This window comes from Taeniopygia guttata, chromosome 5, assembly GCF_048771995.1.
Source record: "Taeniopygia guttata chromosome 5, bTaeGut7.mat, whole genome shotgun sequence".
Lineage (NCBI taxonomy): Eukaryota > Metazoa > Chordata > Aves > Passeriformes > Estrildidae > Taeniopygia > Taeniopygia guttata.
The window spans coordinates 29,916,310-29,943,389 of NC_133030.1; the positions used below are offsets into that span (position 1 = coordinate 29,916,310).

Sequence of the window (27,080 nt, forward strand, 5' to 3'; positions counted from 1 at the left end):
ACAGGAAGGACACTGAAGGCTGAGGTGGTAGATCTATAGAAGGACATTTTTAGTGTTTTTGTTGAACCGGGTCAATGTGGTAGGAGCTGGGCAGTATAGTTTTCTAGGAGATATGAGATGTGCATATGCACCTGCACAGATTGTCTGCTCATCAGCTGGATATCCTGTGGGACAATTTCAGAGGCACCAAGCATATTTAGGAACCCAAGTCCCATTGAATGTCATTGACTTGAAAAATCTCCCCCTCTGTGTTCATGGCATGAAAAAGTGTATCTGACATGTGGTCATGCCATGAATGCTGTGCCCCTGCATTTCTGTAGAGAACAGTTTGAAAGGGAATAGCTGGCTGTAAGACTAGAAAAATTCTGAGCAACAAACATTAAATTAGTATCATATTCTGAAATGTACCTATGTAAAGTAGTACCTTCTTACTCAACAGGTACGTTCCCAGTGTGTGAATAGAGTCAGAGCTACTGACTAGTGACAAATATAAGACTTTACATCTTTTTCATAGCCCTGAAAAGCCAATGCAGCTGGTAAAATGGGGAACTTAGATCATAATCTGGGTACCAGCAGAAATATTTATAAGAGCCAATCACTTGTCTATGTGAAGACCGCCTGATGAGTTGAGGGTTGTGGAGGAGTTGCCATGGACTGAAATTCAGCTTGCAGCACATTTAGCAGTAGTGAGAGAAGAAAAGAACTAGCCTGGGATTGATTTCATTGCCCAGAGGGGGTTTAAAGAGCTGGCAGTCAGAGAGAAAATAGTGCAGACTAGTAAGATGATTTTATATGATATGGTCAGTAAAGAAGCTTCCACCAAACAATTGTTGTTGATGCCATTTCTAGGGTGAAACTGCTTTTCAGTTCACCCTTACAAATCTTGCTCTGCACATGTGTGTTGGATTGCACAGAGGTCTTTGCAGAAGGCAGAGTTATCCTTGTCATACATAATAGTATTTACCCCATCCAGATAGATGCAAATCCATGTCTTTCCTTTGGGACTGTGTTAAGAGTTAGACCTGCACAATCCCAGGGAAATAACATGTGAAGTTTTTATAACTTCTGTTTAAAACTGTCTGTTTTGACAGACTCTGTCAGGCCAGTGTAAAACTGTTCCGTATTACTTCTCTTTAGATATCCAGCAGAACACAATTCTAATAGTGCTAGTTCTGTTCCAAGCTCATAGAGGAGGGGTGGAGTTTCCATGGCCCCTTTATGGCTGGGTGCGAATATTCTCAGGATTTCTACACCTTCTTCAGCTTTATCTAACACAGCTCTGTCCTTTTCTTATTTTCACGTGAAAAGGCTTGCAGGATTTGAATCAGGTGGCCTTGTCTAGAGTGAGAAATATGACGAGCAGTAGAAGCAAGTCTGTCATTTTTTTCCTAGAATAGAGTAGTTAGCAGAATTAATAAAGAACTATTTAGCCATCCACCTGTGATCATTTCCTCAAACAAAGATCAAGTCTAAAATTATTATCATTTACAGACTGTACATTAGTGAACATGAACGAATTGAAGGCTTTGGCTCAGTTCCCAGTTTCACATCACAACTCCAGCATTGGACAGATATGAGCTGTTTCCTTGTTGGTATCTCATCTGAGAAGGGTCAGAATCAAGTAGTTTTGAAGCTGAATTCCACTCTCACCCCTGGAGCTCAAGACAGAACAGTCTGTGTTGTGGAGAAACAAAGTTTTTCAGTTTCTATAGCTGCCAGTTTGGTCCAGTTTAGGAACACAGAACTGCAAAGACACTTTTCTGGGTAATTTCTGTTATTGCAGGTAGCCACATTATCTAATATTTTCCACTAACTGACCAAAGGTCCATTTTATAATTAGCCATGGTATCTTTGTCCCAGAAGGCCATTTCAAAACACTGCTTTTCAGCTAGAAAACAAAACATAGCAACACAAACAATGCTCCTTTGAAAATACTGAAGGAAATAATTTGACCTCTCTTTCATTTGGGGCCTGTTTTCTGGCTGATTTAATGTTTGTATATATCCTTCAACACCTGTTCATCTATTCATTCGTTCATATTCAGTTCAGCAAGGTATTTGAACATCTTCAGAAATGAATGTGTGATGATACTTGACTGAATATGTGCTGGCAGTGACCTACTGCAACGGATGAACAGTTTGAGCTGTCTGTGGAGAGGATGTCCATTGCTTTACAAGGTGCATTAACATAGAGCACATCTTAGGAGATGGAGGGTCAAGACCACTTTGAGAAACCTGTATGGAAGCTGAGGATTTGCTTAGTTTATACTGCACATCTTTCATAAGAGGGTGTGGGGTGCAAGGAGACCTGAGGGGTGATGGAATAATGCTAACATTCCTCTTGTCCTTGCAGGCTCGGGGGTCTGGAGGTGGCAGGAGACGGAATGATGCTGCCTCCCAGGATGATAATGACAAACCCTATGTTTGTGACAGTAAGTAGCAACAGACAGCTTATTCTGCTTCCAGCCTGGTCCTACCAGCTCAGTGCACTCAGGGCTTCATATATTACAGCAAAATATTCTGCTGCTCTCTGACTTGCATGTTTGCCACCTGCTGCTGATGCTCTTGGTGTTTTTGCATGAAGGAAATAAAATTAATTTATCAGCAAGACTCCACTTTCCTTTGCCCTTTAATAAGTCATCTCTTTTCTTTCTCTTTTTCTGGCTTCTCTGCCTTTTGTCTTCTTTTCCCCCATGTAAGTTTCACCCTCTATTTCTTTCTCTGTTTCAGATAGTTACAAACAAAAGCATAAATCAAAAATCTCCGACAAAGGTACTTCACCCTTGTTGTGTCTCTTGATATATTTGGTGATTCTCTTCCCTTTTAAAACCTCACTGGGCTAAATTCTGAAGGTCTTATCCCTCACCAGATGTCTTGTGGCATTATCAAAAGCTGAGCCCTTCTAAGAAACACATAACATCTTGAATGCTTTGTTTTGATACATATTCCCTTTGAATATAGCACTGCTGTTTCCATCTTCCAGCTGGACTGCAGGTGAAGCAAGGCATTTTCTGAATGGAAAAATTATAGTAGAGCCCAGCATCAACACCAAAGGAGGGTACCAGAGTCCCAGTATGAGTGAGGAGTCCAAGATTTGTTACACAATGGTTTGGGGTTTTTTTTTTTAGTCTAGTCCTTGATGCCTTCCTTCTTCTTCTGATATTCTTTTTTGCTTCATTTTTATGAAGGGCACTTTTCTTACCCACATATTTTTGAGATATCCCATCTTAAGGCTTACTCTAGAGTTACATCCAATTGTAATTTGTACTACCAGGTACCTTCTAGCTTGTAAGACAATAACCTAAATAAAGTTAATAGACGTAGGAGAATATTAGATCTTCACTTCTGTGATCCAAAACAGCTTGTTTTGAGGACAACGAGAACCCTCTTTTCTATTATTTGCCTACCTTGCAATGTTACCGACTTTTAAATAATAACTCTTGCTATGTCAGTCTTTGGGGGCATTTCTGCTGATTTTTAAAAAGTGAGGAAATAAGGGGCTTGCATGGTGAATAAGAACTATATTCCATGTGATGAAATCATATTCTTGTATGGTGAGACCAGTACGTGCCCAGAAACTGAAAGACTTGCATATGAATGGGACATGACGCATGATAAAAACATGGTCAAAGAGGAAGAGCTCTTAAAGTTATGAAGAGTCAGAAGACCTAATCCGTGGTTAAACAGCAGTCCTAGTGCACTGGAATAACTGAAATGTGTCTTCTAAGACTTCTGTGAGAACCCAAGATATATCTTGCTGAAATCCACAGGTTTCCTTCGCTGGTATATGCATATCTTTCTTTATCTCTTTTCTGGAACAGCCTTCTAAATCCAAGAACACTTGTCAGTGGCAGTAATTTTGAACATAATGACTCTATATTGTCTGATCTTGCACTGCTTTTGGATTTTATCGAGAACTCACAACATGCATAGTAGTGATTTGCACAGAGTAGTTTAAACATTGAAGATATCAAAGCAGGCAGCAGAAATCTGGCCTGAAGTCAAGACTCTCATACATTTTTTATTGACAGAATTTGCCTTGGCTTACATTTTGGAGCATAAATTTAGTCCTTAGTGTTGGAAATATAAACTGTTTCACTTTTGGGGAACTTACAGTTACAGGTGAGTCATAAGGAATTTTGGACTCCAGACTTTACACAGTGACTTCTCCTTTTCCATTGTAGATAGATGATAAAAGGGTTATATGAATGCAGAACTCTTTTTCCTGAGTTTAGAGCAGAAGGGAAGAACTGTCCCAGTTGTAATGTCATCATCCTGAAGAATATCCTATCCTTGTTAAATTTCTATACAAACATGACATACAATTAATTATGAGTAATTGACCTATTATCCTGCTTGGGTGGATTTCTTGGAAATAATCTTTTTCTTTGAAATTATTTGATGAATATTTTTATAAATAAAACTCAATCTAACTCTGGTATGTTAGAAATTGATTTGCAGTACTCCTTATGCAGATGTTTTGGACAGATAAATTTGTTTTACATGGAAACATGCAGGTGAAACAGTGTATGTATTTCCTGTTTGGGAAAGCATTATTCCCTCAATCACATTATTGGTATAAATAATTAGCTTAATGGGTCAACAGTTTGCTTTTTCTGTAGTTTATTTAATTTTCCTCCAGGTTGCTTTTTCTGCAAATATTCTGATATTTGAGTTTTGAAAATGGCCAGAGAGAAGAAAGCATAAACACAGCTAAACCAAATTAATTTTGTTATAAAACTGCATGGGGACAAACAAAGATTTGTGGTCAAAAACTACTTGCCCTTTTTATCATATTTACACATTCATATTTATAGGAAACAAGAACATATCAACTGATTTCATCAGTTAGAAAAAGGTTTTAGGAAAAAAACTAGTCTGTGTGTCAGTAAGATGATGCAAGAGTGATGTCCAGTGGCACTACCACTGGGCTGGAAAATAGCAATGTTATCCCTGAAAAGACCTGCCTTTTTCTGTAAGAGGCATTCAGACCTACATCAGTATTAAACTTGGTCCCAATATTAAAGCTGACTGGAAACATGCAATTTCTATGTGGTAAAGGTTTTCAGAGCTCAAAATATTTTGTCCTCCTCTGTTTTTCAGAATAGGTGTTTGGAGGCCTGTTTTATGGAATTAAATATTCTGAAATACTTCAGCTGGTTTTATTGAGCATATACTATAGTAGAAATTAGAATAAAATATTTGATCAAAGCATCAATAAAATTGCTAGGATAATCATGAAATGCATTGTTTCATCACATCACCAAGTAGAAAACTTGATGGTCAGATTTTCAACCAGTTGCACTGGATAGTGCCTTAAACTCTCTTGGGATAGCTTCAATAACAAGAGTGGCAGGCAAGCCTGGTGGGAGATGGGTATAAACTGCAAATGGTAACATAGCCAAATGTCTTAGCAGCTGTATGAGAGCAGTCCCAAATGTAGCTTGAGCACCTCACAAGGAGAGGCAGCAGGTGCCTCAAAGAAGAGTGGAAAGTAGAGCTTGAAAAGCAAAGTAAAGCCTCTGAGGTCAAGCAAGTGGAAGGTAAACCACCACCACTGTTCCTGATGAAGAGGGCATGTGATTTTTAAAGGAGGGACAGAGTGAACGAACAAATGAATACCTACACATTTAATCGGAATTGATGGCATTTCACTTGCAAATATTCAGCTGGGGAACCATTATTTCTACTGAGCAGTCTTCTTAAAAATCCTTCTACTATTTTAGTAGTGTTTATTATATATTACTTACTACTCTTTAAAAAGAACAACCTTCTCTGAATTTTTATTTAGAAATTTGTATTCTAGTTTAAAAGTTGCAATCAGTTGTAGCACTTGAGTTCCATGATTCCAAATGTGTGCTTCCTTTAGCCAGAGAATTTACTCTCTGCTGAATCTCTGCAAGTAATTAACTTTCCTGCTTCCCCTTCTCACTTTTCTGCTTTCATTCTTCTCAAGTTCCCATGGAGACATGGGATTATGTACATACTTCCACCTTTGTTTTCTGTTCCTCTGTCTATGGAAGATTTCCGTTGCCCATCTCTAAAAGAAATTTATTTCTTTTCCTTTTACCAATATATCTTTGTCTCCTTTTAGTTTTATTCCCATATAAACTCCTATTTTAGCATAGCAACTTATATTTGTATCGTATCCTTTTTTTGTAGTCCTTCTGAGACTGAACTGTACATTCAGATCCATTCCTTGTGCAAAATGAGCATTGACTGAAACCTTCCTAGGATCTCTGATGGATCAGTGACTAACGCAACATTGTATGTACCTATGTACCCAGAGACACTGATCTTGTAGTATTTTGTAGAAGCTGATTCTTTCCTCAAGAACTTAATTTTAAGGTTTCTCTAGTTATTAACCTACATTCACTCTGCTGAAGTCCAAGACTAGCAGTCCTTGTACTGTTCTCAAGGGATAACAATGTCTTCTATGTCTGTAAACAGTTACTGGGACTTCTTTCAGCTGTGTTTTCTTCAGCTCTTCTACTAAGTTTGTTTCTTTCATGTAGAAAAACTCCAAAGGGCCTTTTTAAAGTAATAGTGGCCAGAACAAAGTTAAATGTGCTGTTCTGAGGATAGAAGCATTTCTGAAGAAGAGTGGTTGATAGATTTATATGTACTTAAAATTACTTTTAGAAACTGGATTTAAGCAACCTGCTCTGTTATGTATCCATGAGAGGCACAGGATGGCTGACCTAAAAGGTTATTCAGTAATCATCTCCTGGTATTATCCTTTCTGGTGAATCCCTAAATAGATAAGCAGTAAGATCTAGAATAAGATGCTTGTTCAGATGAACTCAACAAACAACTCTCCCACCATAGCTGCTATTCTTGGCATCAATTGGCTACATTATTGGTAGAAAGACAAGATTAGATAGGTAAGGACATTAAAAAAGAATTAAGTACTGAATAACACAGATGTTGAATAGAGCACATGGTAGGAGAGGAACAGAGTTGACTCTAGCAGTTGAACATTTTCTGCTCATGTAGAATATTTGTTTTCTCCTTTGCTCCAGCTAGCAACCCATTTATTGAAATGTGCACAGCTGTATTGTTGAGCTGCGCATGTTTCGGGGTTTGAACTGGGGTCCAAAGTTACTGTGATCTTAATACAGCAGGTAGATTCTGGGACTTGTCCTCTGGGGGCACTGAAACAAGGACTATTTACCTCCTTATTCTACCTTCAGAAAATTCCCCATGGAATGGGTTACTAAATAGCTGCACTCATACTACAGGTGTACAGTGTGACAGGACTGATCAAAGAAGGATGAATGTGAAATCTTCTTATCAGTGGAGGTCAAAATACATTGTTAATGGTTGAGTCTCTAGATGTGCAAGAGTCTGTATACAATTGTAACAGAGGAGAATATATTACCAAACCAGTGCAAAACAAGGACTTCTTTTTTTTTTTGGTGAGGTTTGTTTTTTTTGTTTTTTGGGGTTTTTTTGGGTTGATTTTTTTTTTTTTTTTTTTGTGGAGTGAATGGTAGGACAGGAAGATAACTTTAGGAAATTACTGCCTGCCAGAAGTTAACTAAAGATTTAGTATTTGACACAGCACAGCTGAGAAGAAAGAATAGGAGGCAACAGAGAAAAGCAAAGAAAGACAGTGAGGGGGACAAAATTCAGTGACCAAAAAAAACCCCAAAAAACCCAGCATGTACTCCTTCAGTTTCCTGTTTCCACTGAAAACATGGATTGTTTCCTTCTGTCTCATACTGGTGACAGATTGTGCAAAATGTATGTGGATAGCTGGCTGGAAAACAGCTCACAAACTGCCAAGGACCAAATGTGTAACTATTTCAAAATTACAGCAACAAAGCCATTAGATATTTGACGAGGAAGTCTTTTAAGTCATAGGTTTCAAATCCCCTTTTTTAACAGGGGAAGTATTTTATATTGATTTTACTCCTCAAGAAATATAAACAGAGTGAGAATTTGCTTGTCCAAAGAATTGCAGGGTGCTGCTGTCCACAACATAGAACAGAGCTTTCTTTTGTGAAACACTCAGTGCTTGCAATTATACTGTTCCCCTCCTTCCCCCTTAATTCAGTTATGTAATATCCTCATATCAGTCTTCAAATTTGAAGGAAAGTATGGTTTATCATAGGAGACTGTCTGGTGGCCCCATAAAAAAATCCCTCTTCCCCATTTGTGACATTTGGTCTACACTGCTGTATTACCGCTTACTTACCCAGCTTGTTCCTAAGGCAGCACTCACATCAGCTCATAGCAAAAATGTATCCCTTGAATGCAGAAGGAATTGGAGTGGGTGATGTTCTACAAACTCCCACTGTTTTTATTGAGCTTGGCTACCTAATTAAAGATCAAGTCAACTTCCCAGTGTTGAGATTCAGGATGAAATCTACCACATACAAGGATGATGAGCCTATCCAGCAAGGCAAATTGAAGATAAAAAGACAAAGATGCTGAAAGGAAGGCCAATGGACAAAGCTTAGCTTATGAAAGGCACACTCTCACTTGCTATGTGTGAACTGCATAGTGTTAACAACTAATCAACAGCGTGCATTTCAGACTGGGAGAACCAGTTCTCATTATGCTTCTGTCAGCTCTAAGAATGAGAAAGATGTGGTGTAAGCACTGGTGTGGATGCTGGAACTCATGGATTCCAGTCCTGATAATGAAAAAAGATCACTGTGTGGGCAACTCAGCCCCTCTGTGGTTCTCTTTTTTCAGAACTGAAATGAGAATAGTTATTTCCCTCTCAGGAATGTGGAGGAAGATTAATTAATGTTTGCAAAGCCAGTCTGCAGTGGGAAGAGTTATATAAGAGCTAAGTGTTTATTAATGATCAGCCTTTTATAGAAACTAATTCTTAGCACAGTGATACAGTAGATTAATAAAATGTGCTCTTACCTGGAAAAGAAGAGATTTGTGTGAATTCAAGAAGATTCAATCTGTTGGAGAAACCATGAAGTTCTGACTTAGCTTTCATTCTAGCAAAGTCTCCCTGAAGCCAATGGTTCTGTTGCCTGACTAATATTGTGACCCCTTTCCCCTTGCAAAACTCTGATTTGTTTGAGAAACATGAAATCTCTGCAGTTTCAATTCATGGCATTGCTTTGGACTCTTTTATGACACAAAGTGAATTTGAAAAATGGAAAAATCTAGACACCAAGAACAAAGTCTGCTGGAACTGCAAATCTTTGGTCCTACAAAGGATCTGCTAGAACAATGTAAACCAAACTCATTTGCCTTAGTTCTGGTTATAAAGTCCTCCAAATCAATTTCTCACAAGGCATGTCTGAGACTGCTGTCACCCTTGAAGGCCACCTATAAGTCCTCACAATGGAAAGGACTCAGTTGCAGAATTACTACTGCCTCAGTTTATATCAATACTTGCTTTTTCCTGGTGAGCTAATACATTTTAGCTGAAGAAGGATGAATCTGCAGACCCAACCGATTTCCTATGTCATACTTAACACCATAGCTAAAATCCCTGCAGGATCCTGTAAGGAATGGAGTAAACACCACCATTTTGGAACTTGCTGCAGGGAATTCCTTTTGGCCATTGATCACCTGATAGTGTTCTGGAAATAATTTGATAGAAGTCTTTGAGCAGTGTTGGTAATTCATAGCAATAGAATTATTTTTTTAACATTCTTCTTCAAACACATGAAGTAAGTGGGATAGAGTAGGACACTTGATGAGCCAATCCAGCTCATCTAGCAGATGGTCAATCTGCTAGAAATGTAAATCTCTTTCTCCATTCTAAGTAAAGCTGCAACATTTATGTAATTAGAGGAGGTTACCATTCTAAAAAAATTTAAGCAGTGAGCTCTCTCTGAGTTGATGATTACTTAAGTGTTATGCTTTTCCTTTATTCAAAACATGGGGAAAGTCATACAGAACTGCTGATATCTTGTTGTTTTGACTCTTGTTCAGCATCCGTTCCACTGCTTGTCCTTTGCCCTGCAGGACCACAGAGAAAGAGAAGTAGTGTCCCTCTCCAGAATGCACTGAAAGAAAATAAGGATGGTACTAGAAGAGGGAGTCTGAACTGATGTTTTGTGGAGAGCATGCATCTAACAACAGTCTAGATCTTCAAAATGTCTGGCAGTTGTTTTAGGTTTACATACAAAATATGAAGGCAGATGCTTCAAAGAATGGGCGTGCATATCTATATGAGTATTTTATTTCTCTCAATATTCCCTCTTTCCTCCTGCAGGAGGTCTCATTTCTAAATCAAAGCCATTCAAAGACTTAAAAAACCTGTGACTGAGGACAGGACATATTGCACTTCAAAAAAACTTCTGTCTTGTTATGATGATTCTGTGAGCATCACCTTGCACAATGAAGAAAACTGTGAAAAAGTATATAATATTCCAGATCACTCATACGTATCATGAGCTTGTTTTATATGTTTCTAATAAAGAAAAGATTTTTTCTTAGGGAGTTTGTAAATCAGTTAGAAGAGATTAAGAGTGAAATATATTATTGTAATAAGCTTTTATTTACATTTTTTTATAATCTGTTCCAAAAGGCAAAACATCAGTTGGTGTTTTCTGAGTAGCAGAAAGGAATAAAATGTTAAGTTTTATTTATATGTAAATGAATAAATGGGATGAGGGTGGTTGTTGTGGTGGTGGTTTTTTTTTGTTTGTTTGGGTGTTTTTGGTTTGGTTTTTTTTGGGGGGTTTTTTTGGTTTTTTTTTGGTTTTTTTGTTTGTTTTGTTTTGTTTTGTTTTGTTTTGTTAAAAATTTATTTGTGGAGTCTTTGACATTCCCAGACTCAGGTGTCTGGAGAATGGGAAATAAGTATCTATATATGTCACAGGATACATACTGGGACTGACTTAAGTTTTTAGGAGTGGATGATCGCTATGCTGGACAGACTGCTGGACATGACATTTATTCCTGTGTGAAATCCGTGAGGTTAATTAAGCTAATAAAGTGACTGGAAATGTCTCTGGGAGGAAAAGCTTGCAAGAAGGGCACTAAGCTTTTTGTCTTTGTTTTCTAGTCTTTAAAAATGGCAATATTTGTATTTGTAGACAAAACAGCTGTATAAAAGAAAATGAACATTCAGAGAATGCTTTGAAGATGAAAAGTGATAAATTTTTGAGATGATAATATGATTTTAAAACTTTATAGACAATCAATTAATATGTAATGAATCTTATGATGTTTCCTGCCCTTGCTAAGCTCCCTGTGAAAGTGTAGACCTTTCACCACCCCGAGTTGTTTGATTCTGTCCTTAATATCTGTTGACTTAATCCTAAAATAAATGAAAGTTCAGAAGCAGGATTCTCTGTCACATATTGTATTGTTCATTGGGCTGCTGAATATAGAGTTTACCTGGGCAAATTAGTATCACTACCAAACGTTTTTTAGCAAGAAACTGTGGATGATTTCCATCTCTTTGTCTTAACTGCAAATCTGTGAATAAAGCTATTTATTAACCTTTTAGAGAAAGCCTTTTAAAAAATCCCAGCTGTTTTGTTTTTTCAGAGATAAGTAATGAAGAAAATAATATCGCTTCTTCTCAGTCTTGTTCCCATTGCTGTGCATTGTGCAGTACCACCACTGGAACTGGCCTTTCATTTAATTTTATGTGCAGTCCTGTTAGTAATCTTAGCAGTGAGGATTAGGGCTCTGTGATCTTCAGGGACTGAATGCATTTTCCTAGACCCGTGGGAAGGACTGCTGGCAGCATGGTGGGAGCAAAGCATGTTTGGAGACTTGCAGTTGCAGGGCTGCCCTCTGTCACCTTTCACCAGTGCTGGCTGGAAGGGTTTTGGGCAGGTGCATGGAGTGCGTGGTGTCATTCTCAGGGGTAAGGGAGCATTATTTGAGAGGATGCTGCTGTGGTTGCAGATCACACTGATGTTTCTATTCTCTCTTCCCCTCCCTCATATCTCCTTTCCATCCAGTCTGTGGCAAACGTTACAAGAACAGGCCTGGGCTGAGCTACCACTACGCTCACACCCACCTCGCCAGCGAAGAGGGCGATGAAGCCCGTGAGCAGGAGACACGCTCTTCCCCTGTCCACCGAAATGAAAACCACAAACGTGAGTAGGATTTTCTCCTTTGCCTTTGAGATCCTTTTCAGGGGTGTTACCTCCACCCTGTCTTTGCCTTGGGGAGGCTGATGTTATTGCCTAGCTCAGTTGTGAGTGATTGGGACTTGGATGCTTGGAGCTAATCAGCCACAGTTCACACGGGTGCTGGCTCAGCTAGTCAGAAATTCATTTCAAACCCAGCATTATCTCTGCAGTAAGTCACTTTTCCATTACTGCTCCTGTGGGGAGGAGGTGGCAAGGAGAGGGGGGAAAAGAAGAGATGCCCAACCTACCCATCATCAAGCAGCCTCCCAGTGGCTCTTAGTAAAGATGTCAAGAAATACACATCCTGTAGTTTCAGAGGGCTGCCTTTGTTTTGCCTTTAAATAAGAGATATTTGTAAATGTCTCAGTTTTTCAGTATGAAAATAACAGCACCTTTCTCCCTTATACCTTCACCTGCTGCACAAACAGCTTACCCTCAACTTTGCCAAAAACTGCTTCTTAGTTATAGTTTGACAACAGCTATGAAAACACATCAGTACTTATCTGCAAGGAGGAGAGCAGGAACGTGAAAGGAGAATGTGCCTCAATTTCCCACACTGGTACAGCACTGAAAGAAATCTAAGTGGTCTGAATTTTTATGTGATGAATCACATATACTCAGTGTGAGCATAAGGTCCATCATCCTGTTTGACTGTCCCTTCTGTGCTCCTTAGGCACAGAACAGGAAGTCAAGGATACTGTGTTCTGTTACTGATTTTTGCAAGTCTCTAATCCCCTGTTTCTCAGTTTCACAGAGTGTAATACTGTGTGATGTTTGCTGTGACCTTGGGATTTGTGTAGATAGCTTTCTTCACTTTCAGAAAGTTCTTTTGGTTCAGCATATGATCTGTGTTTAGTTCAAAGTAATAAAGCAATAAAATGCTAATGGGGAAAATATGCAGGAAAATACCTTAAGAACTGCAAGAAATATGGAAGTAGGAAAACATTTTCTTTCTAAGCAGTATAATTGATAATTGTCCCTAGGGAAGTGTGGGAGGGGGTTTCCTTCCTCCAAAGCATCTGCTACTAGCCACTGTCTGAGCTTGAAGGACTGTTTAGCGTGATCCCATTTGGCAAACTCTATGTTTCTGTCACTTTTATGCCCTATCTTTTAGTTATTCACATGTTTTGTAGATTTGCAGTAAAAGTAATTTTGACCCCTCCAGCTGTTGATAAACTTAAGCTGTCAATGCACTAAGAGTGACTGCTTGGGCAGGCCGGGGAATATCAGTGTTCAGCCAGTAGCTTTTGTTTACTTAGCATTTACATCCATTTTGGAGTTTTTTTAGTTGGTTGCTTGGTTTGTTTTTTTCTGTGCCTGCAGTAGTCAGTAATAGTTACATACCCGAGAGGAATATTGCAAATCTGTATTGAATTAATATTGATAATGGTCTTGCAAAATATGCCCAAAAAAAGAAAGGTAGTGTCCCATACCCTGAATTCAGCTTGACACAGGTGCCAAGGGATCTCAGTCCTTGTGTCTGATACTTAGGAAATGATAGAAGTTAACAAGAAGAGCCAGAAGAGCTATGGTAAGGTTAGGAGCAGCTGACTTTGGCTCATGATAAAAAAAGGTGCATTCTACACTGTGAGAAAGAGTAGCATGAGAACTCCTTGGGCTTGTGTTCCCCCGGAGCATGTGGCAAAGAGAAGCTGCTGATGCACAGATCTACAAACAGGCAGAAATTTAGAATCATTGGGGTAAACCTCTCTGATGCCCAGATTTCTGAGTTGAATGAATAACCAGCCAAGAGCCAGTGAGCTATGGGCAACAGCCGTGCAAATGTGCAGATCAGCCTTGGGGAAAGTCCCAGATGCTAGAAGGTAACTGTCCCAAATGGCTGAGCTGTCACAGTGGATGTTTGTTCCTTTTTTGCCTGTTTGTTTAGAGCCTTGAGCTCAGATCTTGCATCTTTGCTCTTTCACTTGGCAGTATTTAATTTATGCTGCCATTTATCTTCCATGTGAATGCTAATTGTCCACATTGCTAATGTGCAGTCATTAAATGGTCCCTTTGTACAGGGGGATGGTGGGGAGCCAGAGCATCAGATCCTTCATCTCCCCTAACTGTTAGGCATGTGTTATGAATTAGATTTGACAGGTCTGCAGCATCATAGGTCTTGAGCTTCAAGAATCCTCTCTGCATGGGCTTGGGGGGTGGGGTAGGTGGGAGGAGGGAGGGAAAGAAGGCAGGGACATGTTAATCCAAACAGCTAATCCACAACCCACTGAGCAGGAGGACTAGAGATATGGTGTGGAGTAGGATCCGGTTATTTGCTGAGCAGTGTGTCAGAGATACAAGCAGCCTGATTTAGAAAAGGCAAGGCAAATCAAACCAGCCATTTGGAATTTGTTGTGCCGTGGGAGGTGAGCACTAGGTCAGTAAAGTTCAGGCAAGTGGCTGCAGCATGAACTTCCTTCCTTTGTACCCACGTCTCCTCTACAGCTTCCACTCATTGCACAACCTGCAGTAACAGCAGCCCTGGTGATGCAGGAGGGAGCAGGGCTTCTGCAGGATTCTACTATTGATGCCCTAACTGGTCCAGATCAAGACCTGAAAGCCTCTTGTCTTTCTGCATATTCAGTCCCCAGTATTTCATGTACAGACCAATTTGAGTAGGTCATAAAATTATCCAGAGATTGGAAAAGAGATGTAGACAGGAAGAACCTACCTAAAACTCAGACCATTGAATAGGTGTGCATCAAAGAACTGGGACTGGCCCAAGTCTCATGCCTCACCTCCTTGGCACATCTCACTGTCCTTGGCTGTGTAGAAGGTTTGTCTGTTTACATCTCTTTACACCTTTCCCTCCTTCTGTTCTTTCTCACATATAGATTATCTGTTGCAACATGAAAGATAGTTCAACAGTCAACACCCTAACCTGTGTTTTGTTTGAGCTTTAGTGGCTTGCTTTTTATGCTTTATCTAGCCCTTTTGCACAAATAAATAGCCTTTCCTCAGTGTCTAGTCTTGCCTCTGCCTATACAAACATTTATTTCTGACCTACTCTCTGATTTTTTTACCTGAGTATTGAACTGTGAAAAGGAAATTTAAAAAAAAAAAAACCTTTTAAAAGTCAACTTCCCATTTCTTAAACTCCACTGAAAAAATAAATGATCCCACACCATTTTCAGACTTTTCCTCTGGTGGCTTTTCCTCTACATGTTGGCACTGAGACCGTGAGATTTGTGAGCCCAGGGTGCATCCAAGCCTGCCACAAAACACCTGCTGTTTTATTCCATCTCTCTCCATGGGTACAGGCCAGCTCTGGGGGCAGCTGGTGCTCACAAATTTTGAGGCAATTCTGATATAGGAATTACATTAGACTTCTATATAATGAAATGTCTCTGTGAATGAGTGTACTAGTATAAATGCTCTTTCTTAATTCCTGGAATAAGAGGATAGTGTGTCTACACGGAGAAAAACTTCCTCTCCTTTAAAGGAGAAGAGTTTTCAGTGGCATTTTGCTGTGTGAAATGTTGGTTGCAGGCAGCTCTGCAGAAACAGCAACTGAACAGGATCTCATGCCCACAAGCACTTTGGCCAATGACAATCCTAAATGAAGTACATTGTGCTGAGTGTAGGTTGATCCACTGTGCAATACATGTAGTTAAGGAGGATGCATTCCTATGCCCTCCTGCCCCTCTGCTAGCTTAAGCATCTGTCCTGCAAAACTGCCTGTGTACATTATTTCATGGCATCAGCTTGTTGTGCCAGTTCCATCACAGGTTTTATTATGTGGATAAATCTCTACTGGAGAGACCAGCCAAAGTTGTTTGTGTACTCTAAGCATAATTGGATACCCGGTCTCCAGAGATAAAAAATTAATGTGCTAACCTCAGTGTGCCTCCAAGCTGTCCTCCAGCTCCCCCACACAGTCATCTTTGAAACAGTTTTATTTCCATCCAGGCAGGGGGCTGGCCATGAATAAATGACGAGAGTCAGCCCCTCAGTTGGAGACGAGCTGTTTGTTCCTCTCCACAAGCAGCATCAATTTGAAAAGCTACATCAGGCCTACTTTTTCCCTGCCTCAGTGCTGATCCTTGCTGGGTCCATGGTGGGAGCTACTTCTGAATGCAAGGATGCATCAATGCCCTACTTGCAACAAGATACCTTGCAGCAGATACTTTTCAGTGAAAATATGTACATTACCTTGAGTTGACTTCTTAGTAATTTAATCTGTTTGGATTTTTACTCTTTTCAGAGTTTGTTTTCATAGGCAAAAACACTCAAAATGCTAAAAGAACCAGTAATGATCGGAGAGTTTGAGCTGCGTAAAGATTTCCCTTAAATCCTGTTTGCAGCTGTAAATTACTGAGACTTTTGTGTGTGTGCTTTGCAATGCTGAGTTAAAAAATAGATCAGTTGTTTAGAGTTATGGCATAGTAGAAAATCCCAAAATCATCTCCTATGTAGATGGAGAACTAATCTGCAACCCACTTTTTTGTTTGTTTGGATTGGAGTCATGGGGTGGTTGTTTTGTTAGTTTGGTGTTTCTTTTCTATACTGCCTGGACAGGGATTAAAATGTTGCAGTTGATGTGCAACTGTCATTGAAGACAAGCACCGAGTACTTCTCAGTAGTTTATGGAAAAATATTTGCAATCTTACTAATTGGTTTTTGAAACACATTTGTTGCTTCAACAGCATATCAGCACTTGATTTAGGATGGTATCATTAATGTATTTGTAGGGTTTTTTTTCTTTTTCTGCTATCTCCCTGCTTTTTCTGCCTTTTTCTTCCCTTCCCTATGTAGAATTGAACCAAGTGAAATCCAAATGCTTTGACTGAATTTGAACTGAATAGGTGCTCCCTGTCTTCTCACACTCCTCCAGTGGGTAATTTCCAGATAAAAGCCTACAAGATGTTGCAGAGACCCAATTCATGGCACTGGCCATTCTCACCTGAATATTGAGGGATGCTCAGATAGGGCTGTATATTGGGCATTACAATACCTTCTTGAGGTAGGATGTGTCATGGGAATGATGTGCTTCAGTGGCCAGGCACCAAGTCTAGAGAGGTACCCCTTAAAGACAGGAAATCTCTATGTTAAGATGTCAAACTCCTTTGTCTGCCTACTCTGTATCTCCTACTGTTTATTGTCATGAGGCACTAGACAATTAGTGTTTTTCTCCTAGCAGTGTGCTTTTGACTGATGCTTTAGGTGTTCCTGCAGAAGACTCTATAAGGTCAGTACACAGAAATCCTATGAAATGCTGCCTTAAGGTGGAAGAACACTGATTCCTGAAATCTACTGAATCCAGTCAATTGATGCTTTATTTTCCTAGCTGTACCTTCCAGCTACCTAGCTCACCTTCCACCTCTTTCATTAGCTGTTCAACTTAAGGGCCACACTTATTCCTGTAAAAGAGATGATCAAATGATCTTCCTTTCCCCACAGTTAGAGGGTTCCTCTGACTTCTACAGATGTACCTCCTTCTCCTAACACTTCTTGTAGTGCTCCTTGGCTGTGATTCTCTGTGAGCAGGGGCTGTAGGAAAGGCAAACCTTTGAAAGTTGCTGAAGGCTGTGCAAAAGCAACAGCGTCTTCTATCCCTGTTACAGTGAGCTCATGAGCATTCTGTTTCCCCTTCCCCAGGACCCTGTGACTCTGATCAAGATAACCCTGGACCCTCCTTTCTGCCCCAACGGGGTTGGCGGAGAGCCAGGGAAGCCCACCCTGTCCAAAGTCTATATAGACCCCTGACATTTCCTGTTCGTCCTCTTTTGCCCCGCTCTCTACATGGACATTACAGAATAAAGAGAGCTGAACCAACTTATCTCGGGGTAAGAGCCTCTTTTGGAAATCTTTGCCATCTCCTGTTATTCCTCCTCTCACAGCCTCTGATCTCTGAGCTAGCCTGATTATTCGGGGGGCTGTGTGAGGGGGGGAACCACATATCCCCACACTACCAGCTAACTCAAAAGAGGAGATAAAATCCATTTACTAGAGAGACCTGGCAATATTTTGGGTGGGTGGTTTGCAGCACCTCTCAGCAGCATATCCTGCTTCTCTGGCTGCCAGCAAAGGGCATGCCCATCCCGTGCGGGGGAGTCAGCATGGGCAGCCAGAGCTAGTGGAGGCCATGGGGCTGTGCAGGCTGATTAGCACAACTCTGGGAACAGCACACCAGCCATTTCCCAGCGTTACACCCAAGTTCCAAGTGTGTTTGGTAGAAAAACAGCACCACATCGACACAGATGTGCCGCCTCTAGCCTGCTGCAGGGCCTTGTATCAAGTGCCCCAACACTTCCCAGTTTTCAGCCAGCCAACATGCTTATCTCTAGTGCTAACAACAGAGTAAGTGACTGGCAATTTCCTCTCATTCAGTTTGATTTACACTTCTTCCTGAAAAAAGGCAATGAAAAACCCATGCACTTAATTCACGGTGAGGAGTCTGCAGAAATGGCTGTGCACATCCCTGCCTGGCTGCGTATGTGTGCGAGAGCGAGAGCCTTGAGCGCCCTTGAGCTGTTCGTGGCCTGTTCCTCACCACACAGCACTTGTGTTCCTTTATTGTTCCTCCCCAGGGCAGGGTGTAGCCTTGAGCACAGAAGCAGCTCCCCAGTCAACCCCTCTGCCCCACCACTGCTCACTGTACCCAACAAGAACGGGGATCGAAGGGGTGCATGCCCTGACAGCCATCTCCCTCTTTCACTAAAGAAAGCCAGAGTCCAGACACTGCTTTTCTTTTGCCTTCTCCTTTAAAGACATGTTTTCATTTAATCATCACAGTGTAATTTCTCTCGTGAGCCTGCCTGCCCTGCACGGAGCCATTCTGAGCAGCAAGCGGAGGGGCCACGCTGCGATTCCTTACGCGGAGAGCCGAGGCAGGCAGGTGGCAAGGCCGGCGCAGCCAGCCGGGCCCACGGTCACCATGGAGACGGGCCAGGCCTGCCAGGGAGGAGGACAGGCACATGGAGACACGGGTTGGGATTATCTGTCACCGAGGCCTCCAAGGGGCTGGAGGACTGCAGGCGCAGGCTCTTGGCTGGCGTTCTCCTGCTCAGGCAGGCAGACATTGCACTTGCCCTTTGCCAGGGAGAAAAAGGGAGGAGCTGGAAAGAAAAACTGGCCCCATCTCAGACAAAGAGTATTGTAAATTAAACCAAAAAAAACCCCAACAACCAAAACATCAACAAAAAAAGCAAATCCACCCCTTTTCTTCCATCATGAAGTGCACTGGCTTGACTCAGAACTACATGCAGGGTGCTGTGGTCTCTATTGTATTCTGAAGATTCTTGTTGCAAACAAAGTAAATGGCCTGATTCAAAGCCCTTTGAATTGAATTGAAAACCTCCAGTGTGCTTTATTGGTTTTGGATAAAACCCAGAAGAAACAGGTAAGAGCTGGACAAAATGTGCTAGGAAAAATCCCTTTGTGAATGCATGTATCTCTGACTGTAGCCAATTCACTGTAATCATTGAAATAAATGATGCACAGCTCCACACCCCAGCAACAAGGCATGCACTCCATGCATTCTCCATCGCCTTCCCAGCAATGTGGATATGACAAAAAACAGAGAAAAAATGCTGCCAAATTTAGATGCATATCTTAAATTATGGTTCAGTATTGTGCTGTATTACCTACAGGCTGAAGAAATATACGTGACGGTGATTTTTTGCCCTGGAACACAAAACCAGTACTTCTTTTAAGCACTGGTTCCATCTCACAAGTTTTTGAAGATCATTATACAAATCGTCAAAATAATTTCATCTAGAAATCAGCAAAATTGATAGATACAAGGTTCTATTTATTTAGGGGTTTGTCTATATATATTTAAGGGTCACACTTGGAAGAAAAACTATTTAAAATATCTGTACTCTGAGTTTTCTGTTTATGAAACAGAGACGAGAATTCCTTCTTCGGAATTTGCCTTCCATCCAAGGTATTTTCTGCAGCCCTGAGAAGTAGAAAACTTCTAAACTCTAAAAAGAGATTTTTATTGAGTCATGTGGCTCCAGGAGATGATGTAGAAAAGAAAATTCCTTATTTCTTGATGTTATTTCATTATAAGCAGGTTGCTTTTATTATTAAACTGAAATTATGTGGAAGATAACTTACAGGGTTTTTTTTTGGTTTCTTGGGAGGGGTGAAGGGAAGCTAGAATTCTGTTTAGAGCCTCTGCCTTCAAAATCGAGAATGCACAGAAGTTATTTTATATATTTAAACTCAGTCAACTTGTTTAGTTTTCAGATTTTGTCTACAGAACAAAGTTACTGTGTGATATACTACATAATTTATGTAATTTAACAAACTTTGCTAAAAGACTACTGTGAATGATGGTACCATATTTTAAATAGTTCTTTATTCTGCTCAGCTTGTTATAGCTTGAAATTAACTTGATTAGGCTGAAAGGAAAAAATGTTTCAGAATAAGTGCATACCAAATTTATTTGGAAATACTGACTTTATTTTCACTTTGTATCCTGTCTTCACATGAATTACCTTTCATGTTCAGGGAAGCTATTATTTGAACTGTACAGATCTTTCCATATCTCTCCTTAATCAATTTTTTAAGTTTTAAAGTAATTTGAAAAAATTGTATACTCAATTTTAGGGGAGATGTAGATGAAGACAGGGCCTTTGATGAAACCTGAAAACAACCCTAAGTTGAAATGGCAAGAGGCACTGATTTAAGTACACCTCCTATGAGCAAACCTTATCTCAGACAATACTCAAAGCTTCTCAGGGCTTTTGATCTGTTTTTGCAGTTTGCCGTGTAAAAGAAAATCAGACGAGTTTTGATTAAGGTAGAACAAGGCCATGGCTGGTTTTCAAGTGTTTTCTATTAAACAGTTTCTAATTATGGGTGAGTTTTTTTTTTACCCAAATCTTTGGAGGCAGTCACCTGATCTAAATGAGTCAACTCTCTGCTGAGGAGTTACTTCTTGCTAGTTGAGCTCTTTGGCTTAAACTTGCACCTTCTATTAGCTGATCACCTTATACAAAAAGTGAATACCGTGTTAATTACTATGTCTCAGATGAAAAGCAGCAGCAGCATTGCTCCAAAGGAAATGGATTGTTTTTTCTTGTGAATCCATAGTTTTATTGATTTAGGGGTGAGATTAGGGTTGGGCTTTTCCTGCATGATACCTTATTTGTGAAGATTGCACATTAAATCTTGCCATTTTTCCTTTGTTTCCTAATTCCTTCATCATTTGTTAATGACAGTAAAATAGAACTAGAAACTCCGAGGATATATGCAAAAAAAGTTCCTTTGAAAGTAAGAATTCTGCCATCTGAAAATTTTTTTATTCTCAAACCTTCTGTGATTTAGTCTGTGACTTAAATCACTGTATGGTACTGATCAAGAAAATAAGCTTAAGTCAGGTTTGGTTCTAGTTTTTGCATCTGTGAGAACAAAAAAGAAAAACATTAAAAACACTGAAGAGAATAACACTGCCTGGCTTGTTTGGCTCTAGAGATACATCATTTAAGATATCATTAATGTAACTTTGGGAACTTCTCATCTGTCTATGATTTTTCAGGCCGGATATCTCTATCACACTCTACTGAGCCAGGTTAATAAGTGAGCACACAGACACTCACATTAAAAGTTAAATAAATTGGAAGAAAACAAGGAAGAAAAGAAAGGGAAAAAAAGGAAAAGAAAGAAAAGAGAAGAATAAGAGAAGAATGATCCAAACCGATGTTTATTCCCTTTCTAGTGGTCTGGGAGGATCCCTTCATCTTTATCATACTCAGCAAATACCTCTCTCACACACTGCAGATGAACTGATCAGTGTATGTATTTTTGAGTCCCCCTGTCCCATTTCCAGTTTGACAGTCAGTGGATCTTATGGTCATAATCCATGTTGAAAAAATTTAAGTCAGTATATACAGAGCGTTAATTACACCATTATGAGCAGTGGTAGAAGTGGAGCTCTTTCCTAAGTCTGCTGGCTGGCACCCTAAATGCTTGTTTTTATTTGTGGCCTTGCCACAGGATTTTTGTGTGTTTGAGGATAAGCCAGTTTACCACTTTACCTCCAAGTCTTTCAGCTTTAAAATGCAACACAACATCACCATGAGACTTAATTAGAGTCCAGAACACTTTGGTTAGAATCAATGGCAAAGGAGGCTTTTGACCTCACTGAAGGTTAATAATAGGATCTTCATATCTGTAAGGCACTTTAAGAAACTTGGATGAAAGGTGAAATAATTTAATAAGGGACAACAACAAAAAAAGTCACTGAATTCTGAAGTTGCTGAGTTTGCATTGCATGTGGCCTGTCTGTAGATGCAGAATAATATAAAGAGGTAATTACTTACCTTTTTTAAAATGGGGCTGTAGTGGGAAACATAAATGCTAGGGAGCTCTGTTTTTTATACACAAAATATGTACCAGCAGCAACTTTATGATCATTTTGTTACAGCTCTTAAAATGAGCCGGTGTGCTAGACTTCCACCTGGTTCCTGGTTTTTTTTTGCTTATCTTGCATGCATGTATCAAATGCTTCCTGGAACAGTCAAATGCTAATCTAACACTGGGAACTTCTCTCTTTTTTTGAGAGATTGGGAATCTGTCAACCAGGATAATTTAAGAGCAAAGTCCATTGTTTAATAAATACTGTCAGGATCTTCATGACCACAGAGGAAGATAGTGAAGTATTTGCAGCCTTATGGGTTTTAATTTTCTTCTTAATTTCACCTTACCTGGAATCTTTTAGTTCCAATCTCTAAAAGTTCAGCTGATCAACATCTGGAAATAAATGAATAACTAGATGCACCCAAACTAGAAAGGCAGATTGAGCTTGGAGGAAATTTTAATTTTAAGTGTATGTCTTGGACTGCTACCAGAAGCCCTTTAGAATGTCATTGTTCTTTGGGGGAAATTTGAATGTGGACAAAAAGACCGTTAATAAAGGCTGTTAAAACATCTGTTAAAAATCTGCAAGTTACAAAATATGCATTTAAAAGATAATTAAATAGAGATGGTACCATTTAAAGTTCTTCATTTTCTCATTTGTAAAGTTCTTAATGCAGTAGGCTTAGGCCAGTTATACCTACTTGCATATAGCTGGATGTTCAAAGAGAAGAAACAAAGACTGACCATTACCTCTACTCCCTTCCCCAGTTCATAGTTAGAGTGTACAGGAAGATGTTTTCCTTCTCTGGAGAGCAGAGGAGGGAAATGGCAGTTGTGAGCAAGAAAAAAAGGACATTGCTGTTCCACTCAACTAAGAGGAATGCAGAAGACCTCTGCCCTTCTCTTCTTCCTAAGGGATCTGCATCCTCCTCTGCTTAAGATCCATGCGTGTCTGCTCCTTTCCAAGTATTCCTAGCTGAAAAATAATAACATCATCTTGCTCCTTTTTTCTTGGCTGAAAAAGTTTTTAACTCTGCTGGTTGGGATGTCTGCCCCAGGCTCACTCGGCACCTGTGCAGACTGGGGTAGTGTTGGACCCTTTCTGCTCATCCCAGGGAACATGACAGCTGCAGAGGGGCTTGAGTATTGGGTGAAACATCCCCAGATGGCTTTGCCTGTGAAAATTCAGGAACTTTTGAACCAACCTTCTGGCTAAAGACACCCTGCTACTTAGAGATGTAGTCCTCTAAGAAGCTACTTGAAATAAAAACAGTAAGGGTACTATCCCCCCATCTTCCCACTGTTGACTTTTGAATTTTGGAGACTGTATTTTTCCTTTATGAATTTGTATTTTGTGGAATTATGATGACGACTGCTACCTGAAAAACCAAGTTTGGCTTACTGACAACATAGGTCTTATCCTACCTTAGGGATCACCTCTCTACCTGTATGTTACAAGTCCCTGAACTGTGAAGGCATATCTGGAAGCATGTCCTTGAGAGGGAGCAGTCTGGCTGGGATTATAAAGGAAATAGTAAAGGGCATTTCAGGCAAAATAGATACAACCCAGAGTGTACTCAAAACGGAGGTGGTTTATGCAGTTCACTTTTTGTTCTGATTGACAGTGTTTTGGGAAGACTGTGGCCTGCAAACTCACTAAGCTAACACCATATCGAGGATAAGGGGCAAATGCCCAAGTGAATGCTTTTCTAGTAAATCCGATTTCTAACCCAACTACAGCCCAGAAAGGACCAGACGGGGTCATCATTCCCAATAACTACTGTGACTTCTGCCTCGGAGGCTCCAATATGAACAAAAAAAGTGGCCGGCCTGAGGAACTTGTATCGTGCTCAGACTGTGGGCGCTCTGGTAGGTGACTCCTTGCATCTTTCTTGTACAAAGGCATTTGTGTGATTTGGCTTTTGCACCTTCTGAAGATTTTGAAGAAAGGCAGCATATTTGGGAAGGGATAGAAGGTGGAATCTTACCTCTTCTCTGTGTTTGTGGGAAAGGATGACTAAAAAAATTTATATTATAAACCCCATTGTTGGATTCACATATTTAAGCTAATGGGGTCTTATGAAATAATGAAGTTTTAGTTTATTCATTGGCTTTTGGGAACATTGGTACATGAACAACTAGTACATGTTCTCCTTCACGTGGAAGGAGAAAATCCTATAGCAATTTTACAGAATGGTCTCTGTCTTTAAATGCTGTAATTACAACTATAAATTACTTACAAGATTTATGAAAGTTGCATGACAAGCATTCCCATTGATTACACATTTCATGCATTTCTTCATCCAAAAAAGAGGAAGAAAATTACAGGGTAGGTATGGGGCTAGCTGTCAAGAATTATTCTCTTACAAGATGACTATCATTAGTTTTGTTTAAAGAGGTTTTTATTTCTCCCTTTTCTTCCCTTCTCTCTTTTTAAATATAGGCAATTGTGTTTTTACCATTTTGAGTTGTCTTTATTTCTGAGCTGTTGTTTTCTTCCTTACTTCCTTACTTTTTTTTAATATTTTATACCAGCTGAACAGTTATTTATAGATTTTTAGCTTACATAGGAGGTAGTGGTGGTGGTAGAGGGATTGGGAGACCTTTAACAACTGCATGTTCCAGCATTGGTCCAAGTTTCCACTTGTGCTATTTTTGTTTTGTGGTGATACTAGTGGTAATAAGATGGTCATATAGAAATCTGAAAACCAAGGAGGCCTTGAAATTCAGTATGAATGCTGCTCCTTCTATACTGTAGTCACTGAAAGATGTCTGTTGCTTCATGGCTGAAATGTGATGAATGTTCTCATGCCAAGGAAATGGCCTTTTTATGCTCCTGCTGAAATTCATAGTAAACCTGTTACCATATTCAATGGGAGAATAACTAGACTCTCACTGAAATTGCCTTCTGCAGTTGTTGTGACCTCTGAAGACATTCTGAAATGATGCTGGTCATGAGAGGATCAATGGCAGCCCCTTTGGTTTTCTCCAGGGTCATCCTTACGAATGCTGTGCAGTCAGAGACATGGACCTTTTAGTGTACATGTGATTGCTTCTAGTAACTGAAGGGGAAAGTCCATGGGGTCTGGGGTGCCATCTTGGAAGATTATTGCCCTTCACCTTGATTGTTATATTTCATTATAACTGATTTTGGCATTGTCCTGATATGGCACAGTGAGATGGAGCCATATTTTATTGCTACTTAAACATTGCTATGGTGGTTATATCAGAATACAACACAAATACATTAATTCCCTTGATTCCTTAGTGTGACAGAACAATCAGATCAGCCTGTAGCCTAAACTACAGGCTGATCAGTGGAACTGTGTCAAATCAGTTCCATTAAATCCTATCCTTGTACAAATTCTGACCCACTTGGGTCATTCATAGGGTTTGCAATGCTGTGACTGATGTGTGATGAAAGTGATTAAGGTATAACCACACACTAATCTCTAAACTAAAACAATGAAACCTCTTTGTTGTCTGCCATCTTTCTCTTTTTTAATAATGGAGAATATTTTCATTACACCAAAAGAGAGGTCATGGAAATTATATTGCTTCTTCTGTTCACAAAGTCAGTAAAGTCACATTCCTACCGTATGGTTTATCTGCCAATTATTTTGTTATATCCATTTTCTTTTTTGTGAACAGGATTTACTTCTTTCTGTCTCAAGCAATGCAGTGTACTTGTTTTATGGCTGATTCCTGTAGCTGGAGCAGGGACCCAGCAGTTGGTTGCTTAATACCATGCTACTGTTTGTGAAAAACAAAATAGCTGTTCCCTAAAATCTCACACTTCAATTTTGCTGGGACACAAGAGGTATCTTTTTCTCTACCATCCCTAAAGAGGGAATTTGAAGGTCATACTGTTAATCACATAAAAAGTTTGTCTGAGAGAGAAAGCAAACCTCAATTTCACAGATTTCAGTATTTGAGTTTTTTAGTAGTCTTCTTATGATTGTTGTTGCCGTTATTGGTATTGTGTGGAGAATTTTCTGTTCCATCTTGAAAGTTGGATTGACTCACACAAATTTGAACTTTCCAGTGTTTCCCAAGATGGGTTACTTCTCAGCTGTTTTAGTTGTTGAACTGTATATATTAATTTTGGGGTTTTTTTTTTAATTTTTGAAGGACGTGCCATGAAATTTGTATTAAAGTATTGGTTTAGGTTACTTTCATTTAGTCTTCAAAATGTATTTAATTTTTTCTGCAGAGGAGGTTCTTTAGGATCAGGTGAAGAACGGGATAAAAAGTAGTCCTGAGGTTGATGAGTTATTTGGTGGCTTACATTACTATAGCAGGACATTTGTGACTGTTGATGCCGTTGTGCTTAGAGCTAACAGTGTCTCATTATTTACATGGTATAAAAATATTTTTAAATTGATCTAAGAAATCATGAGGAAATATTTTACTGTCTTTTGAAGAGAGGAAAACATGATTAACCCTTTCGCTGCTGTAGCTATGGGCACCTGTGGCGTTTGTAGATCTTTTTCTTGGAAAGAGAAACTGATCCTTTGTTATTTTTCTTACTGCACTTCTACCTATGCTATGTTGTTGCGGTGCACAGGCACATAAAAGCACACACCTATGAGCTTGGTAGTCTGACTTGCTTAATGATAATGAAAATGATGAAAAAAAATTATGATGATGATGCCTGTTGCTTAACCCATGTGCTGATATATTCATCATACATGTC

At 39.7% G+C, this 27,080-nt stretch overlaps 1 protein-coding gene across 14 annotated transcripts in view; it reads left to right on the top strand.

The window, feature by feature from the left end:
- Positions 1-27,080, top strand: part of DPF3 (double PHD fingers 3) — a 190,781-nt gene that overhangs the window by 125,611 nt on the left and 38,090 nt on the right. For 8 of the 14 annotated variants that reach the window (XR_012056332.1, XM_072930060.1, XM_072930061.1 and 5 more), the window contains 4 exons: positions 2,353-2,431; positions 2,730-2,771; positions 11,900-12,037; positions 24,125-24,253. Coding sequence is in view for 11 of the 14 variants with exons in the window: in XM_072930060.1 (XP_072786161.1) it covers positions 2,353-2,431; positions 2,730-2,771; positions 11,900-12,037; positions 24,125-24,253 (388 nt within the window). In the remaining 3 variants the exon portion in view is untranslated. Of the gene's footprint in view, positions 1-2,352; positions 2,432-2,729; positions 2,772-11,899; positions 12,038-24,124; positions 24,254-25,298; positions 27,077-27,080 lie in introns of those variants that run through there. The other 6 variants (XR_012056334.1, XR_012056333.1, XM_030274400.4 and 3 more) reach the window with 2 other exon arrangements.